The 21,356-nt window shown below is 33.2% G+C and overlaps 1 protein-coding gene across 1 annotated transcript; it reads left to right on the top strand.

Annotated features, from left to right (window-relative positions):
- Window positions 1-12,929: 12,929 nt before the first annotated feature.
- On the top strand, window positions 12,930-21,139 carry LOC129891805 (cyprosin-like). The gene is made up of 14 exons (XM_055967287.1): window positions 12,930-13,086; window positions 14,183-14,547; window positions 14,641-14,701; window positions 16,702-16,796; window positions 16,869-16,981; window positions 17,180-17,348; window positions 17,438-17,477; window positions 17,587-17,651; window positions 18,479-18,592; window positions 19,005-19,069; window positions 19,333-19,486; window positions 19,567-19,686; window positions 20,028-20,116; window positions 20,837-21,139. The coding sequence occupies exons 2-14, from the start codon at window positions 14,191-14,193 to the stop codon at window positions 20,919-20,921; spliced, it is 1,527 nt and encodes a 508-aa protein (XP_055823262.1). The 5' UTR covers window positions 12,930-13,086; window positions 14,183-14,190; the 3' UTR covers window positions 20,922-21,139.
- Window positions 21,140-21,356: the final 217 nt, after the last annotated feature.

The following is a 21,356-nucleotide window of genomic DNA, read 5'->3' as shown; positions in this document are numbered from 1 at the left end:
TATTGTTAAAAAAACATCTGATACATAGAGTATTATGAACCTGATACATACTGACAGCATTATTATCATTTTTTAACTGAGTTACAGGAATGTAGTTTTGATGTATCATGACATGAAAAATTATTTTATTTTAAGAATGTATCAGATACATACAGTAATATGTATCTGATACATACTGTTGGATACTATCCAACATCAAAATTTCCAAATGCAGAAATGGAGTTTTGATGTATCATGACATGAAAAATTATTTTACTTTAAGAATGTATCAGATACACACAGTAATATGTATCTGATACATACTGTTGGATACTATCCAACATCAAAATTTCCAGATGCAGAAATGGAGTTTTGATGTATCATGACATGAAAAATTATTTTACTTTAAGAATGTATCAGATACACACAGTAATATGTATCTGATACATACTGTTGGATACTATCCAACATCAAAATTTCCAGATGCAGAAATGTAGTTTTGATGTATCATGACATGAAAAATCATTTTACTTTAAGAATGTATCAGATACACACAGTAATATGTATCTGATACATACTGTTGGATACTATCCAATATCAAAATTTCCAGATGCAGAAATGTAGTTTTGATGTATCATGACATGAAAAATCATTTTACTTTAAGAATGTATCAGATACACACAGTAATATGTATCTGATACATACTGTTGGATACTATCCAACATCAAAATTTCCAGATGCAGAAATGTAGTTTTGATGTATCATGACATGAAAAATCATTTTACTTTAAGAATGTATCAGATACACACAGTAATATGTATCTGATACATAATGTTGGATACTAAACAACATCAAAATTTTCAAATGCAGAATATGCGCATACCTTTTACTGTCGGATCTTTTAACCTTGAAATTAAATTCATTATTGATTTTGTATTTGGCCATTACATCAACTAGAGTTGCTTTATCCTTATAGAATTGATTCTCCTTCACTTCCGCACCATTTGTATCATCTATGTAGTTCGTCAACTCCGATTCTGCTATATAACAACTTGCAACTTTACCAGATTCTTCTAAACCAAAATTATGGAACTCATTCGCATTTGATTCGGCACAAACGATTGCTCCAGATGTACTGTCGAATGATTTTATCTCACATCTTTTTATATCAAAGCTTGATATGCAAAGGGGATAATTCACGAAACCAGGCTCTTTCTTCTTCAACTCTACGTAAAGATTAACACCCATATCATTACGAATATATATTGGCGACGAGTTACCTTCAACTATGTATCGGATTTCAATTTCTTTCTCTGATTCATCCACACTCAATTCAGCAGCGATTGCTGCTTTTAAATTTGAGTAAGATACATTGTCACCGACAACGATTCCATCACTTTTGTATTTTTCATAAGTAATATCGGATTGCCAAACTCCAGAATGTCTCAGTAGTATCGGGATATTCATATCGATTAATTGATGAAACGCGAAGTTTGCTTTGAATTGATGCTCTGTTGTTTTTCTTGTACTCGATGCTCTGACTTTTGACTTCAAAATTCATCTACATAACTGTCGCCTTCTTTAATAGATCAGTAATTGATATAAAGAGCCAATCTTTTATCCATAAATAGCTGATGTGCATTAACTATTATATAGCTAAAGTTATGTATCAGATACATAACCTATGTATCAGCAAAAGTTGAAAAATAAATGAAATCAACTTCGGTATGAATTGATGCTCTGTTTTTTCCATTCGAGACGACGCTGTGTTTTTTGGCTTGAATCTTCATGGACATAACAATTGTTTTTTTTAACAATTGATGTATCATATACATAACTGATCTATCAGATACATAACCCAAACTGGAAAAAAAATGGAAACGAAATTGGTTTGTTTTTATGCTCTTTTTTTTTTGGCTTAAATCTTCAACTGCACAACCGTTCTTTTTTGGGCCAAATTAATCCCATTAATTAGATCACTAATTGATTTGATACCAATCATCCCTTATATTAAGATAATATCCATAAATAGATGATCTTCATTAATTACTGATTGGATAATTGATGTATCAGATACAAATCTAATGTATCAGAAAAGTTGAAAAAAAGGGGATATCGGGTAATTTTGATACAATGTGGGATGTATAGTAATTAAACTTTTCCATTATGAGATTTAGGTAAAGTTTACTTTATTTTTTTATTTTTCACACGATGTTCCATATCCTCATTGAGAATTGAAATATGATTATTCTTAAACTCAATGTGTAATATTTGATATGCAGAAATCATTCCATGTGCGAATTATTTCATTCATAATAAATACAATTCCAAAGAAAAAAATTAGATCAACAAGAAAACTAAAAAGGATGAATTTCTTACCAACTTCCAGACCAACCTTTGCCCCGCATCCACCTAATTTTAAATATATCTTTTTTGAAAATTCTCCCGTCTTGTACTGAATGACGACAAACTCATTTAGATCATAAAAAGATTTAACATATGTACCACAAAGAGTTACAAGATTTCAAGTTTATAGCAATGAAGTTCAATATTCTTATGTGAAGGTTAAGATCTCACAAATTAAAATTAAAAAGGTGTTGTTAAACGAAATAAGCGTTGCCGCAATAATTTCTAAGCTTTTGTGAAAGTTAAATTTAAGCTCATTTGAATAAAATTTGGTGTGCTTTGGGTTGCATTTTAATAGTTAAGGTGATTCATATTTATGTATATATGTGTATATTATATATATATATCATTATATATCCATATATCACATGATTATGATGCATATCTTCTGCATATTAATGAAAATCTATGTTATAAACATTGATATATGTGATATACTATTTCGTTGATGTTGTCCTTTATAAATGTGTAATAATATACATAGTATAAACATATTTATTGGAATATACATATTAAATTATCAAGTTCATAAATTTTTGATTAAAATCTTATCAATATGATTGAAGATTTATATAGGTATTGATATCCAAAAAAAAAAAAAACGTAAGTACCCGATCTATTATTATTTATAATGGTAACTTAGCTCTACAATATAATTTCTGTAAAATAATATTAAAATAATATAATCATATTAATAAGTATCTTCAGTAAGTAAGATCACATAAGAATCTATAAAAGTAGACATAAAATTGTAATACCATTAATAGAAATTCAGTGCGAACGGTGCATGGTCAACATATTATGATTTTTCTAATTTTATTAATGAAATTAACAATCAATCAGGTATCAATACATCAAATACTATGCTGAAAATCAAATATTCATTAAAGAATGAATGTCCTGTTGTAAAATAAACTAATTTAGTAACATAAGAAAATGAGACAATAAAAGAGAAAGAAATAGTTGAGAAGATATCAATATTTATATATTTTTCATTTTTTGGCATGACTATTTATAGCCAAATTTACAAAGCTAAAGAATGAATAATTGGGTTGAGTAAAAGGTGATTAATTGAGTTAGGGAAAAGAAAAAATTAATGGAATTAGGAAAAAAGGGTAAATGGACATCCACAATGTTTATATCATAACATGTCCGTCAATGACCAATGATCATTCTTCCTTTTTTATTCATTTTTTTGGACTTTTGTTGCCAAACACATTATTATTATGTATGCTTTGTTCATAGAGTGATCATGATCCTATTTGAGTTATTTTTTTATTGAAGCAAATAAACTAACTTTGTATATTTATTTAATAAACAAACTAATGTAAATATAGAAGTGTTATATATATTTTCTTTTTTTGATTTTTAAAATATCGCCCCCCCCCCCCAATTTTAATTGATTATACATCCTAATCTGAAAAAATGATCAAATTTATATCTATAATAATTTTTCTTTTGAATAATTAAAGTTTAGTCTATAAGTTGATACAAAAATAATTATTAAATTAATTGTCACTATTATTATGAAAGTGGATGTCTACTATGGACGTTCCTTTCCCTTTTTCCTCATTTTTCTTCCTTCTTTTACTTTCTCTCTACTTCAATTTGTCTCCTCCCCCACTTGTATATTTTTTCATTCGCAACAAGAACACACAAGAAATTCTCTCATTCTCTTACTATCTCTTTTCTAAATAAATTGCTAAGTTAATTTATTTTATAACACGTTATCAGCACGAAACTCTAATTTTCTTCAGACATATTAACTTCTATATCATGTATATCTACTGAAAAAATTTCATTTTAGTTGTCTTTGTTATTTCTAAATTAATTTCTATATCAGTTGTCATCGTGTCAAATTTATCAAAACTCGAGTTTGTGGCACTTGACATTTTCGGAAAAAATTATTTATCATGGATTCTTGATGCTGAAATTCACCTTGACGCTAAAGGTCTTGGTGATACTATTAAACAAAAAAGTTTATACTTGAAAAGTTACCCATTTTTTCATCCGGCTTATACTTCACAAGTATTAGCATGGTTGAAACGCATACTATAGTAAGCCAAAGGTTTACTAACTCAAATTATTTTATTAATTGGCATGACTGGTTGGGCTATCCCAATTCTAATATGATGCGCAAAATAATTGAGAGTTCACATGGACACACTTTGAAGAACCAAAAGATTCTTCAATTTAAAGAATTCTCTTATGATGCATGTTCTCAAGGCAAATTGATTACTAGACTATCAGTAATCAAAGTGGAAATGAATCCCCAGCATTTTTGGAACGTATACAGGTTGATATATATGGGTCCATTCACCCATCATGTGGACCATTTAAATATTATATGGTTTTAATAGATGCATGTACAAGATGATCACATGTGTACTTATTATCACCTCGTAATATGGCATTTGCGAGATTACTTGCTCAAATGATTAAGTTAAGAGCATAATTTTCAGATTATACAATAAAGACAATTCATCTTGATAATGCTGACGAGTTCACATCTCAAACATTTAATGATTATTGTTTGTCCATTGGGATAGTAGTTGAGCATCCGGTTGCTCATGTTCATACTTAAAATGGTCTAGCGAAATCATTAATTAAACGTCTCCAATTAATTGCTAGACCAATGCTTATGAGAACAAAACTTTCTATTTCATTATGGGTCATGTTATTTTATATGTAGCAAGTCTTGTGCGGATCAGACCCGCAGGTTATCATAAAGTCTCCCCATTACAATTGGCTTTTGGTCAGGAGCCAAATATTTCCCATCTTAGAATATTTGGATGTGCAGTATATGTTCCAATTGCTCCACCACAACGCATAAAAATGGGACCCCAAAGAAGAATGGGGATATATGTTGGGTATGAATCTCCTTCTATCATAAAATATTTGGAACCTGTGATTGGAGATTTATTTACTGCAAGATTTGTTGATTGTCATTTTGATGAATCAGTATACCCAACATTAGGGGGAGAAAATAAGCAGCTGAAAAGAGAAATAGATTGGAATGCATTATCACTATCTCATTTAGATCCTCATACAAATAAATGTAAACTGAAAGTTCAAAAGATAATTCATTTGTAAAATATTGCAAATCAACTGTCAGATACATTCACTGACCTATCAAGAGTTACTAAATCTCATATTCCAACTACTAATACTCAAATTCGAGTTGATGTCCTAGTAAGACAATTAATTAATGCAAATGAGTCTAAATCACATTTAAAACGTGATAGACCGATCGGTTCCAAAGATAAAAATCCTCGAAAAAGAAAAGGAGCAAACAATCAAAATGGTCATGATATGAAAGAACTTGCTCAAAAAGAGCGGAGAGACATAACAATTGATAAAACCTTGGAAGAGGTTAAGGCGTCTGAAAATGATAAAAAAAATTCAATAAATTATGTCTCACCAAAAAAAATATGGAACCAAAATAATGTAATTATCGACAATAGTTTTGCTTATAATGTTGCTATTGAAATAATGCAACAAAATGGAGATCTTGAACCAAGATCTACCGATGAATGTAGACAAAGGAATGATTGGCCGAAATGAAAAGATGCAATTCAAGTTGAATTAGCTTCGCTTGAAAAATACAAACTTTTCGGACCGATAGTCCGAACACTTGAAGGTATAAAATCAGTAGGGTACAAATGGGTCTTTGTGCGGAAAAAAATGAGAAAAATAAAGTCGTAAAATATAAAACACGACTTGTGGCACAAGAATTTTCGCAAATACCCGGTATTGATTATATGGAAACATATTCTCTTATGGTCGATGCAATCACTTTCAGGTATCTTATAAATCTGAGAGTTCATCAAAAACTTGGCATGCATCTGATGGATGTTGTTACAACCTATTTATATGATTCTCTTGATAACGATATTTTTATGAAAATTCCTAAATAAATTAAAATGCTTAAAATATATAAAGATTTCCGGGAAACTTGTTCAATAAAATTTCAAAAATCTTTATATGGGCTGAAATAATTGGGGCGAATGCGGTATAATCTTCTTAGTGAATATTTACTAAAAAAGAATATAAAAATGATCCAATTTGCCCTTGTGCCTTTATGAAAAGGTATGAATCTGAATTTGTCATAATAGAAGTATATGTTGATGATTTGAATATTATCGGAACTCTTGAAGAACTTTCAAAGGCAGTAAAAATTTTTAAAGGGGAATTTGAAATGAAAGACCTCGAAAAGATAAAATTTTATCTTGGTCTACAAATTGAATATTTTGCAAATGAGATATTTGTTCATCAAATATACAAAAAATATTTTAAGGAGATTTTACATGGCTAAAGCACACCCACTGAGTACTCCAATGATTGTGAGATCTCTTGATATTAATAAAGATCCATTTCGACCTCATGAAAATGATGAAGAGCTTGTTGGTGTTGAAATACTATACCTTAGTGCAATTGGTGCATTAATATATCTTACCAACAATTCTAGATCAGATATAGTTTTCTCTGTAAACTTGTTAGCAAGATTTAGTTCTTTCCTAACGCGAAGACACTGGAATGGAATTAAGCATATATTCAAATATCTCCGAGGGACCACAGATATGAGATTATTTCACTCAAATAAATCCACGTTAAAATTGATTGGTTATGCAAATGCAGGATATTTCTCTGATCCCCATAAATATCGATCGCAGATGGGCTATTTATTTATATGTGGTGGTACAGCTATATCATGGAGTTCAACAAAGCAAACTATGGTTGCCACTTCTTCAAATCATGCAGAGATAATAGCCATTTATGAAGCAAGTCGAGAATGTGTTTGGTTAAGATCAATAACTCAACACATTCAAGAAAGCATTTCTTTGACAAGAGACACTCCAACAATATTGTATGAAGACAATGCTGCATGTATAGCTCAATTAAAGGAAGGATACATCAAAGGAGATAGAACAAAACATATTTCACCAAAATTCTTCTTTACCCATGATCTTCAAAAGAAAGGTGACATAGATGTTCAATAAGTTCGTTCAAGTGATAATTTAGCAGACATGTTCACCAAGGCATTGCCAACTTCAACCTTTAAGAAGTTGAGATACAAGATTGGAATGTGTCATCTTCGAGATATTAAACGATGTCTTCATCAGGGGGAGCATAATATGCGCTGCACTCTTTTTTCCTTAATCTAGATTTTGTCCCACTGGGTTTTTCTAGCAAGGTTTTTAATGAGGCAGCACTCAAGACATATTATCAGATGTGTGTACTCTTTTTTCTTCATTAGACTTTTTCCCACTGGGTTTTTCCTAATAAGGTTTTAACGAGGCACAATATTTATGGGGGTTCAAAATAACTACTATGTATATTGTTTCTTGTAAAAAATTTAATGAGGCGCACTACACGTGGACGTCCAAAGGGGAGTATTATGAAAGTGGATGTCCACTATGGACGTCCCTTTCCCCTTTTCCTCATTTTTTTCCTTCTTTTACTTTTCTCTCCATTTCAATTTGTCCCCTCCCCCACTTGAATATTTTTCCATTCGCAGTGACTATAAATAACCACTGCAATTGTATAACAAGAACACACAAGAAATTCTCTCAATTTTCTCATTCTCTTATTATCTCTTTTCTAAATAAATTGCTAAATTAATTTATTTTATAACATATATGTATTTTTCTTCGAAATGTTAAAATCATATTCAATTCCAACTTACAAACTTTACAACCAAATGCTTTAGAGATAATTTTTTTGAAGTACAATTGATCTAAGTATGTTGTCAAAATGGGTCAAGGTTTTTATTTTATGAAATTTAGCCATTAATTTATTGATATATTTTTTCTCTCTCTCTCTTCCCTATACATTCAAAACACTCTCTCTTGGTCCCTGCTTTTGGAGATATTTATATTATAAGTAATTGATTTATCTTCGTTATTGAAGTTACCATGAAATAATATTGATATTTAGGTGAAGTCATAGACAAACATTGTTGAAGCCATAGGTAGCCATTGTTGAAGCTCAAAACTTCAAAATTTGAAAATTGAATTTTCGTAAATAAGCTCCATTTCAAGTAGGTATTGTTTCAAAAGATCAATTACATATTTAGGAGCCTAAATATGATTTTTGGGTGATTTGGCATAGTTTTTGATATGTTTTGGATGAATCTGATACTTCGATTCAAGAAAGAACATGAAGTTCATTTTTGGTATAATAATGTATACGATTGTATACTATTGTATATGGGCGCATAAATATCTCTTATAATTTTGTTTAATATTGTATGTTGATTGTATAAGGGATAATACATCAAAACCCCTCCAAACTTGGCAGCATAACTTACTTTAGTACTTTAACTATACGGGTGTTTAAATACCCCCGTAACAATTTTGAAATGAATTAAATATCACTCTGATATCATAAAACCATACTCATTTGCCAAATCATCGCCATGTAAGCACCACGTCATTAATTTTATTTATTTCTTTTTTAACACTTCTTAAATTAATTAAAAAAATATATTTTTTAAAATCAAAATATAAAAATGGTCCACTTTTATTTCCCCCCAAACCCCACCCCCACCCACCCACCCCTCACACTTCTTTCTTATTCCTTGTTCACCATTTTTGTCCTGCACTGTTCTTCTTCTTTCTTCTTTCTCTTTTCTTCACACCCTCCCTCCCTTACATTTTTCGTGTCCTTTTCCTCTTTCTTTTCCCTCAAAATGAGATAAACAAATAAGAATGGAGGCTTTCTTCCTCTAAAAATAAATCACCATTAATGTATCTTAATTTCTCACCAAGATGTTCATCAATGACGAATTTGAGAAATTGAAATTTCAAAGCAAATATGTAATTGATATTTCGATGATGGGTATGTCGAATATGTATGGTAGAATTGAAGATGAAGATGAAGGAAAAAATGATACTTTTATGGAGAAGAAGCTATATTGGGGAAGAATAAAGAAAGAAAAAGATTTTAAAAAATTATGGCCAATAGGAAAATTTACATATTTTAATAAAAGTTAATATATCAAAAACATAATATTTAAAATATTAATTATATAGTGACCTATAAAAAATGTCATGTGTATGATTTTATAATTTTTTTAATTAAAAAAAATGTCTTCGCTCGCTTTAAGGAGAGTGCAATCACTCTCTCTACCACGTCACCCTTTAGGGTGGTATTTAATTCACTTGAAGTTGTTAAGGGGGGTATTTAAACTATCGTGTAGTTAAAGTACTACAGTAAATTATCCTGCCAAGTTCAGCCGGGGGGAAGGGGGGTTGATGTATTTCCTCATTGTATAATATTGTATATCAGGTTTTTATATATTTTTGCAAAAAGTTAAATATGAAAACTTTGTATATTATTGTATAGCGAATGTATAATATAGTATATCAAATTGTGTTTTGGACTATAAATTTATAATGTAAGCTTTGAATTATATTTTTGCAATGTATATGTTAGCTAATTGTATATTTCTGAAAAAATTTCATATGCTTTGTGTTTTGATGTGCAATATTAAGATATATTAAAATGTTGATTACATTCCAATTCTTATAAAATAGATGTTAACTATAAATAAAATAATTTTTTTTTACAAATTTAATATTTTGAAGATTACAACAACAACAACAACAACAACAACCCAATGAAATCTCACAACGTGAGGTCTAAAGAGGATAAAGTGTACGCAGACCTTACTCTTACCAAGGTAGGACGGCTATTTCCGAGAGACCCTCGGCTCAAAAAAAGCATAAAAAGAGGTCAAATAAGGCTAAAAAGTTCAAAGTATTATGGGAAAACAAATAACGAATAACGCAAATAACGAAAGCGATACAGATAAAATAAAGTAATCAAAGTACAGAAAGTAATAGAAAGATAATAACAGAAGTCAGAGCACAAGAAATTATAGTGCGCTAATGCGCCTACTAATACGGAAGAATAACGAGACTATTTACTAGCCTTTTACCCTAATATGGGTCCTCCACACCCTCTTATCTAAGGTCATGTCTTCGGTAAGTTGTAACTGCGCCATGTCCTGTCTAATCACCTCTCCCCAATATTTCTTCGGCCTACCCCTACCTCTTTTGAAACCATCTATGGCCAACCTCTCACACCTCCGCACTGGGGCATCTGTGTCTCTCCTCTTCACATGTACAAACCATCTCAGTTACATTTTCCGCATCTTGTCTTCCACCGAGGCCACTCCTACCTTATTCCGAATAGCCTCATTTCTAATCCTTTCTCTCCTGGTATGCCCATACATCCATCTCAATATTTTCATCTCGACTACTTTCATCTTTTGAACGTAAGAGTCCTTAATTGGCCAATACTCCGCCCCATATAACATAACCGTTCTAACCACCACTTTGTAGAACTTGCCGTTAAATTGTGGTGACACCTTCTTATCACATAGCACACCGAAAGCGGGTCTCCATTTCATTCACCCTGCCCCAATACGATGTGTGACATCATCTTCAATCTCTCCACTGCTTTGCATGATAGACCCAATGTACTTGAAACTACTTTTCTTTTGGATGACCTGGTCATTAAGCCTAACTTCTGCGTCAACCTCCTGAGGGGTCTCACTGAACTTGCACTCTAAGTACTCTATCTTGGTCCTACTCAGCTTAAACCCTTTAGACTCCAAGGTATGTCTCAGATCCTCCAGCTTAGCGTTAACTCCGCTACAAGTCTCATCGATCAGGACTATGTCGTCCGCAAAAAGCATACACCATGGCACCTCACCTTGAATTTATCGCGTCAATCCATCCATTACCAAGGCAAATAAAAACGGACTAAGGGCTGATCCTTGATGCAACCCCGTCACAACTGAAAAGTGCTCTGAGTCCCATCCTACTGTCCTTACCCTGGTTTTGGTACCCTCATACATGTCCTTGATCACCCTAATATACGCCACAGGAGTATGTTGAAGATTCTATTCAAAAAAGTTTGAGATGTAGAATAAAATATTGTATTAGCAGGGCAGAATATTTATTCGCTGTGAATATTTATATTAAATACATATAATTTTATAAAGATTCATGAGTTAATATATAATCTTTTCACTCCGAGCATGAGTCTCTTTTAACAAAATATAAAATGTTGGATTCTATTTTTACAAAATTTAAATTTATGGATTAATTTTTTACTTTTAAAAAAAGGATTAAAAACATGATTTCAATCTTTTTAAATAATACTTTTTAGGAAAATTTAAGATATGAAATCAATGTGAAATAATGATTTCAAATCACTTGTCCAAACGTTAAAATTGCATGTCCTAACGCATATTTAATATCAATCTAATGTATATCATAATTTCATATCAAATGTCTAAATAGACTCTTAAATACATGTGTAGATAAAACTAAGTCATGAACATTGTAAGGGGGTCAACCCATGATAATTTAACCCACTTATACTGTCTAGCATCTTAGACTTAACCCTTTCTTTTTTTCTCTCCGATCTAGTTCAACACCTAGCCAATGCCTATAAAATCAGAACAACACAAACACGTAGAAAAGCAAGTCCTAACTTTGTATTAAACTCGTGCCACAAAGAAGCATACAAACGTTTTACAAAATTCGACCCTAAGCCAACTTGCTTGAGATTGGTCTGCATGTGCCAATAAATAGGCCACAACACCAGTCATATGCTAGACACATGCCTACTAAGTCAGTTGACATCTCCAACTGATAGGCCAAATTTAAATTCGAAATTACAAGCCTTATCCAAAATGCTGACAAGCCACTAACGGCTAGAAACTGCCCAACCGCCCAATTGCCTACACATATGCGAGGCATACGCGGGCAACCTTTTCATCTAGCACCCAAATTCGCTCCTGGTCACCCAGTCTCGCGCGTGCCCACATGATTGTGTTGTGTCTAGGTCCTGCCCCGCACAACTAGCCATTGTGGTCCAATCTCCTGAGCCATTTTCCGTTGCCTAACACTTAGCCCTTGACTTGTTTAGCCATGACCTTGCCACGATCACAGCCTAGCCTTGCCTTAACTTTACCCAACCCTTGTTATGTCTTAGCCACACATTTCCTTGCATGTCTTAGCCACGACAATGTCAATGTCTTCGTCAACTGAACTTTATCTTGATTGATTTTATTGGGCCTTGATTAGATTCGTCATGTAAATTTCTAGCTAAGTCCGAATCACTCGAACCATCAAGATGAGGGTCTAACAAGCATTATTAAACAACCACTAACCCTATAATTGTGGAATAAGGTGAGAAAGGGAATATATTGCACAATAATACATACTTGAAGGCCAAATTTCTAAGTATGATAACTTACTAAGTTATATTTCTAAAAGAATATTATAATGTAGGAATAAGGCAAATAAGTAGCAATATTTTTCATACTGAATTAATACAATTATTATTAGTGAGGCCAATGAAAGTCTGGTGGAAGGTTCCTTCTCACTTTCCTCCTGTGTTTTTCTTCTCTTTTTTCAAAAAGAAATAAAACAATTTTGACAAAATCGTACTACTATCTTGATTTTTATTCGAAGGATAGGGAAGATAAGATCCCATTAATATATTAACACGACGTGTAGCTATTTATATTCATTTAATTTAATAAATGTGACCTTGGGTAAAGTGAGTAACCCAAGTGGCTAAGTTAAAGCTCCTATAAGTTGACTTACCATTCTTGCTTTGCTCATTCTAGGTTTCTCCTAAAAACCTAAACTCTCCGATTTCTCCGGTGTCGATTCTCTGGTAAGCTTCATTAATCATCTCTTATGAACATGATCCATTTTCCCTTTTTGTGATATCAAGTTTTATTGTACAAGATTTGAGCTTTGATCACTTTATTGATACTATTGTTGTGTTTTGTACTTTTCTATTTATTGGGTATTTTTACTTTTCTTTGCATAGTTTTGGGAAAAATTGTATGACCAGAGGAATGTTGATACTGGGTTGACCTTCCCTTTTTGATCCATTTGAGGTAGAAAGGATAAAAAATATCATTTTTTTGTTGACCCAGGTTGGTTGATGGGAAAAAGATTCAGTTTTTAGGGGTAATATGAAATTTTGATTCTTGTAAGGCCTTGTACTTCTGCCTTGTGTATAATTTATTGATGTGGGTAGGATGATTTTGAGATGAAGGTTATATTGCCTTCCTTGGACTTTGTCTCTAAGGACAATGCTTGTTGATTGAAATGAGACACTTATATTTCTGTTACTTTTTTTTTTGAATACTTGGGAAATTGTTTTGGTAAATACAGAGGGTTTATCAGAAACAACCTCTCTACCTGCACAAGGTGGGGGTAAGGTTTGTGCATACACCACCATCATATCCAACTTGTGGAATAACACGGGGTATGCTGTTGTTGTGTTGTGGTATTGCAGATTATCTTTATCTCGTTCTTTGCTTCTTTAATCCTCTAAGTTTATGTCAATTATGCCTACTGAGAGCTTCAATTTTGTCTAATAAAGTTTTGATATCTCTTTCCCATATGCCCCCTCCTTGGTAGGGCTCTGTGGGTGGGCGGTAGCATATATGTGCATTATCTACTGCTTTGGATTTCTTCAGCTATCTAGACGTGGTTGGTTTGGGAAGTGGAACTGTCTATTTCTTTGTTTTTTGTTTTGCAGTGTACCAGTTTTTGTGGAATTTGTGTCATGGGTCCCTATAAGTTTGTTGTGTGTAAAATGCTCTTACCTGAGCTTCTTGTGAAAAATTGAAGATGTAAAGAGAGACATTGTTTTAAGTTGATGTCTTGTTATACTAACTACGTCTTAGGTTCGTAAATGACAAAGGAGAGTGTGCACCAATGGTAGATTAATTGACCTGTTGTTATGTGTTGTACAGTGCTTAGCATGGGTACTAGATATGGAGCCTGTTTAGCTGCACTGTGCTTGTTGCTTCTTTTATCCCCTTTGGTGTTTTCAGTATCAAATGATGGACTGGTCAGAGTTGAAATTAAGAAGAGGAAGTTGGATCAGACCAACCAGGTTTTTGTGGGCATTGGTTCTAATGGAGCGCATTCTGCACGAAGTTATCGTCTTGGTGGAAATGTAGGAGATTCAGACACCGATATTGTTGCACTAAAGAACTACTTGGATGCTCAGTACTTTGGTGAGATTGGCATTGGTTCACCACCTCAAAAGTTCACTATGATCTTTGATACTGGAAGTTCTAATCTTTGGGTGCCCTCTGCAAGATGTTATTTTTCAGTGAGTAGCTATACACCGTTTTTTTATTACTGATGCAAATACATGTTGCCATGTCTTAATGACGAAGCCTTATGTTAATTTAATCTGATGCAGCTTGCTTGTTATATCCATCCGAAATACAAGTCAAGTCATTCCAGTACCTACAAAAGGAACGGTAATAGATGCTACTCATGTTTCTAGTCTGTTTCACGTTCTCTTTACTTAAATTAGAGCCCAACCTGTGATTTTTGTTTATTTGTTGGAGTATATGTACTTTTTCGTTGATTAGGTGTGTGCTGTGATTTCTTTTCATTCAATGAAGGACAGACTGATAAGCAACAAGTCATCTTTTATTTTGTTAAATGACCTGATGAACAACAACTCCGTCAGGCTGAGGTTGCAATAAATAATTTTTCTTGGAAATATTTGGAACTTTAATACCAAAGACCAAATAAAGATCAAAATGGATTAATTTAGATGGTCATCTTCATTGCATGTTCACAAAATTCAGTGCATATATTTTATTTATAATTAATTGCACGTAGTGGCAGATTCAGAATTTTGAATCTCTGGTGCCACGCTACTTTGAACAGTAAAGTATGAAAAAAACTCCAGCGTAGAGCAAGATAATACTTAATATTAATTAGCAAATAGGCATACAAGATTTAGACTTATTTTGTTGGTTTAGTCAAGATTTTACTTACAAAAGGTTTAGGATTCTAATCTACTTATTCACAATTCTTTTTACAATAAATTTGCTACTGATGTCTTGCATGATAAAAAAAGTTTTAAGAAAATACACCCTATAGTAGGGCTCGGACTTACATCCTTAAGATGGTAACCTAGAGTTTTAAGCACTGGCACCACAAGTCTCGTTATTTCGGAGGGTGCCACGTTTAAAATTTATACTTACAAATATGTATACAAATATACATGTAAATATAGATTTTCAACCAAGACCACGGGGTGGGGTGACACCCTCTTCGATATACCTAGATCCGCCCCTGACTGCATGATATAGCATATGCCAAATTTATTTGGAGGATACTATTTATCTTAAATGCTTTTCTTTAAGCGTTGCTCTGACACTACTAAGTTAGTCTGTTCCACCCTATCTTGAAAAGAATGAGAGGAGCTTGACAATCGCAATTAGGGGTGTGTATTGTTCGGTTCGGTTCGGTTTTAAGTATTATCGATTCGGTTTATTTGTTTTCGATTTTTAAATACGCTAAATCGATAACCAAACCAATAAGATATTTGTTAGCGGTGTTGGGTTTATTGGTTTTGGGTCTTTAACGGTTTGGTTTTCGGTTTAACCAATAAGAAAATGTTTTCAAAATAAATATAAAACTTCTCCAATTTGACGTGATACAAACATACATCGAAATAAGCAAATCAGACGTTCTTGTTGTGAATACTCACAATTCACAACCCTAGCCGTCGCCTAATTCTTGTCGTTGTCGTTGCAAATCGTAGCCACCGCCGTTCTTAGTTCTTTAGATTTTGACATTTTGAACCTAAAGTAATACTAAAGCCTAAAGGGTAAATATAGTGTGAATTGTGAATTGTGTAGGGTACTGATAATTTGATATAAAGATTATATTATTATCTTTTGTTTGATACTTTGATATTTATGTATGAGTAAAAATTAAAATAGTAAATTTAGTCTTAATGGGTTATCGGTTAACTCAATAACCTAATATTAAAAAACCAATACCAAACTGATAATCCGATAACTTTTTTTATAAAATCATTAAATAACCGTTAACCCAATAACGCAGTAGCAATAAATCAATAACACTTTTTTGTGGTTCGGTTTATCGGTCGGTCGGTTTGATTTTTGCACACCCCTAGTCGCAATGTACCATGAAAGTTGATGATTAAGTGCCTTCCATGTCTTCAGTGGTGAACATATCCTCATTCATGGGAATATGTGTCTAATGATGAAAAATCATTAAATGTTGAGGAAAAGTCTTGACATGCCCTGATATGGTTAAATATAGAATATTGATGTTATATAGGTGGAAGATAGTCTATTAGGATTCAACTCTGTCATTGTTGAGATCTGTAGACACCGAAGAAGCAGCTCTTCCCTAGTCCGCTATTTATTCTTGTGAAAGTTTCTTGCACATGAAAGTAGTTTGCCAAATGTCAATCAATTTATTCTTGATGCAGGGACATCTGCTGCAATCCACTATGGAACTGGATCTATTTCCGGATATTTTAGCACGGACAATGTCAAAGTTGGCAATCTTATTATCAAAGATCAGGTAACTATTGAATTGACGTGTTTTGGACCAACTCTCTGAGTTTCTTTCTTAACCTTTTCTTTTTTGGAATAGGACTTTATCGAGGCAACTCGAGAACCAGGCATCACCTTTTTGGCAGCCAAGTTTGATGGTATTCTTGGACTTGGATTTCAAGAGATATCTGTAGGAAAAGCTGTCCCTTTCTGGTATGCTATCTATATTTATATGATAAAAAAATGTTTTAGTTTCAAGGTGATTTCCTTGGATTAAAATTTTCGATTTTGCTAGATTTTCTTACTTATGTGTGTGATTTCATGGAATTTACTTCTTTTGATCTGTTATGTCCTTCTAAATCCTTTTGTTGCTTGAATCAACAAGTCCTGAGACATCTATAATTCTCTTAGGTACAATATGGTAAATCAAGGTCTTGTTAAACAAGCTGTCTTCTCATTCTGGTTCAATCGGAATGCTAAAGAGGAAGAAGGAGGTGAACTTGTTTTCGGTGGAGTTGATCCCAAACATTTCAAGGGTAAACATACATATGTTCCTGTAACTCACAAAGGCTACTGGCAGGTGGATTTTCTATTCAAATTCAAAAAAATGAATCTGCACCCATGCTGTATACTTTTGTTTGGACTGATTAAAGTATGTCCTTTTCTCAGTTTGATATGGGTGACGTGCTTGTCGGTGGTGAAACAACTGGTATTTTTTTGATATATCGTTTGTGATGTTGCCTGTGAAAACGAATGATTCTGAATTTTCAAGTTAATTTTCTTCATGTAGTCTGTGAAGCTAATTTTCTGTTTTCCAGGATTTTGTTCTGGTGGTTGTTCGGCAATTGCAGACTCTGGAACATCCTTGTTGGCAGGACCAACCGTATGTATCTTGCATGATGAAAATACAATCAATAAGAATCAGAACCATTATTATATATATTTTGTCTTCACATCAAATATTGAGCAGATAACACGCACCTTTAATAGAAACTACAGCATTTTGTTCGATAAGTGAACCGCAGGACTTTTAGTTCTTCTTGTTTTGTTTTTAAAATCTGAACTAGCAAATTTTGTTGTGTATAATAAATATGTCTCAATAGTTTCTTCATTTTTCTGATTGCTTCTATTGTGTTTGTCAATGACTAGTAATATTTCCTCAAATTCTCAAAAGAAAATATTTCCTCAACCAGTAGCAGAGTTGAACATTACAAATAAGGAATGTTTTTTTTACATCTAATGTAATCCTAGTATGTCCAATTGATATCGACTGTTGTGTTCTAAAGAGTTTAAAAGGTTTCAGGAGCTGTATTCTCACATCATTCAGGACATCCCCCCCCCCCCCCCCTCCCTCCCTCCCTTTCTCCCTCACTCCCTGTTTGCAAAGAACAATAAGATGATTGAATTCTACTTATAAAAAAATAGGATGAATGAATTCTAACTTGCTTTGTCTATCCACTAAGGACCACTAGGGAAGCTCTTCTTCACGTACATAAAGTTTTTGGGCATTTATGTAGAACTCGTTATTCATAACCATGGAATAGGTGTTTTGGGGCCATGTGACTTCTTACTCAGCTGCTACTCCATGATGTTCAGTTTAAATCATTGAGTTCTTGATGCATGTTTGTTTCTTGCTTATGGTAATAAATTCTCACTAACAATGGCATCAGAATAAACAAATTTTCTTCATTCATATATTCTTTTTTTCAGACCATTATTACTCAAATTAATCATGCAATTGGAGCATCAGGAGTTGTCAGCCAGGAGTGCAAGTCAGTAGTCAGTGAATATGGAAAAACTATACTGGATCTACTAGAATCAAAGGTATGAATCTGCTAATTACCTTTTCCATAATTATTCTAGAGAAATGTATTTGCACCCAAGCAGTGGTATACTCAGGATTTTGCACATATAGTGGCAGCCTATTGCAACTGTTTTGGCTTGTGCAAGGGTTTGGGTCTGGGGATGTGAGGGTTCTAACGCTACTTCCTGTCTCAAACTGCTATTTTACTTTGCATTATTATCAAGCTTTGTTGACTTATTGCATATCCCCGCGTGTGCCCGTGCACATGCATATTGAAAATTATGGATGACACCTGTTACTACAAGGTGTCTCCTCCATTGCGTCTGAGTGTCTTCACTGACACCTAACTGTGTGAAGTTACTAATTTTTTGAGCAGCTTCCTGCATTTGATATTAGAGTCTGAGTTCTGGTTTTCCCGCCTATGCTTTACAGGCAGCGCCTCAACAGATCTGCTCTCAAATCGGTTTATGCTCTAGAGATGGTGGACGAGATGTTAGGTGAGGTTAAATATATCTTCATGTTCAACATTTTTGCATTTGAAATGATTATAATTAGAAAAGATTAAATATACACATGCCATAAGACTGGTATCTTATCCGTGTTATCAACCATCTTTCTCTAGTGATTTAGAGAAAAAATGAGCAATTTATTGTCACATGAAGTTGCTGCAGGTTCTACTAGCTGTTTATTTGAACACATTCATCCTCGATTTTATTGCTGTATGTCTGGACCAATCATTGATGTTTGATTCTATATGCAGCATGATTATTGAGAGTGTGGTGGACAAACACAATGAGGCTTCGAATGGCGTGCATGACGAGATGTGCCAGGTTTGTGAGATGGCTGTGGTATGGATGCAAAACCAAATAAGACGAAATGAAACTGCAGATAGAATCTTTGACTACATTAATAAGGTGAGGTAGATTTTTTACATAGTGCAAAGTGAATGTCGGTTAATTGAGATCTCAAGGCTTTATTCAAATTCCAACTGCAGCTTTGCGACCGATTGCCCAGTCCAATGGGAGAATCTGCAGTTGACTGCAACAGCCTTGCTTCCATGCCTAATGTTTCCTTTACCGTTGGTGATAAAACATTTGAGCTGACGCCGCAGCAGGTAATTTTTATCTGATCTACTGGTGTGTTTCGTCTCATTTAAGATATTGCTTCAGAGAACACGTGTCGAATAGACACAATTCATATCCAGCCAATTCCCATTCAAGAAGAATGGGTATCCTAGACTTCCTTGTTTTGCCTATCTTTGAACCCAGTGATGCTTTTTTGGAAATTGAGTTAACACTAGGATGAAGGCTCTTTACTGTTTTTGTTTTCTGCAAAATAGGTCCTGAGATAGAAGTCTTTGAAAAACATATACATGAACCAATCACATTGGCAAAATGCAAATATGCTGATATTTATTGTACTTTGACATTCTTTTTTGTGGTTGTTACTGAACAGTATGTCCTTAAAGTTGGTGAGGCTCCTGTTGCACAGTGCATAAGTGGATTCACAGCATTAGATGTGCCGCCTCCTCGTGGACCCCTTTGGTATGCCTCTCTACTTTTTGTTCTGCACTCACTATTCATTAGTATGGTTAATTGATGCTACATTAACCAGCTTCTATGAGTACTCCCTCCATTCCAGATTATGTGACTTTATTTTGCTTTCAGTATGACCTCTTTCAAATTTTGGAAACAATTTAATTTAAATTTCTCATCTTATCGTTTGATTACACGCTTTTCTAACCACAAATGTTATGGCAATATTTAACCACAAGTTCCAAATGTTGTTTAGCCACACAAATGTTATAACATGATTTAGATCATAAGTTTCAAAATTCTGTTTCTTATACACAATGCCCAGTCAAATAGATTCACATAAATTAGAAGTATTTTTTAATATATAGGTTTCATAAACTAAAAAATGTAGAAAAATACCAATTTCGTTTAACGTTATCTATTCTGAAAGTGAATTGACCTTAACTTGTTTAGACATATTCTGAGAACTGAATATCCATTTTGTCAATGATTTTTTTGATTCCCCCAATTCTTAGCATTCATGACGCAATGTCCAATCATTATCAAAACACTACATTATTGTTATCAAAACTTCTTACTCTAGGGCTAAAATGCAAATGCATTAAGTACTCTTCTTTCGAAGTGCTTTTCTGCAAAGTGTCTTTCTAAACTAGTTAATGTTGAGCATCTATATAATATTCAAACATGTAATTTGACTATAATTTATATGATGTTATTCATGTGTTTCAGGATCCTGGGAGATGTTTTCATGGGTCACTACCACACAGTGTTTGACTATGAGAAAATGAGAGTTGGTTTTGCGGAAGCAGCTTAAACGCCTCTGTTTATCTTTGTGTTATGCTCACGTTGTCTTTTAAACGAGAAAATTGTCTGCACATGTAAATAAATAACTGATGCTTGAATCTTTTTGCCGGTGTTTTAACAGCTGTTGTGTAATGGCAGATTAATTGCTCGTCTTTTGTAATTTCTGGTTAATTTGTAGTGCTAATTATGCAACGGTTTGGTTTATGCCAGAGGAAAATTACTCATCAACATCATTTCGAGTGCTTTTTTAAGATTTTGATGAAATTATTTCAGTGTATGGGCGTTGTAAATTGATTTCAAGTGTTTTCCTAGAGTGAAATAGTCTTGACAACACCATATGGGGGACAGGCTGCAGTTATCTTAAATTTTGCTACATGAATCTTGTTTCAACCAAACATTATTACATCATAATTCTATCTTGGTTTCTTTAAAATGACGAGTAATT

The sequence above is a fragment of the Solanum dulcamara genome, chromosome 6 (genome assembly GCF_947179165.1).
Source record: "Solanum dulcamara chromosome 6, daSolDulc1.2, whole genome shotgun sequence".
NCBI classification, from domain to species: domain Eukaryota; kingdom Viridiplantae; phylum Streptophyta; class Magnoliopsida; order Solanales; family Solanaceae; genus Solanum; species Solanum dulcamara.
This window is presented reverse-complemented; position numbering and strand designations above follow the sequence as displayed.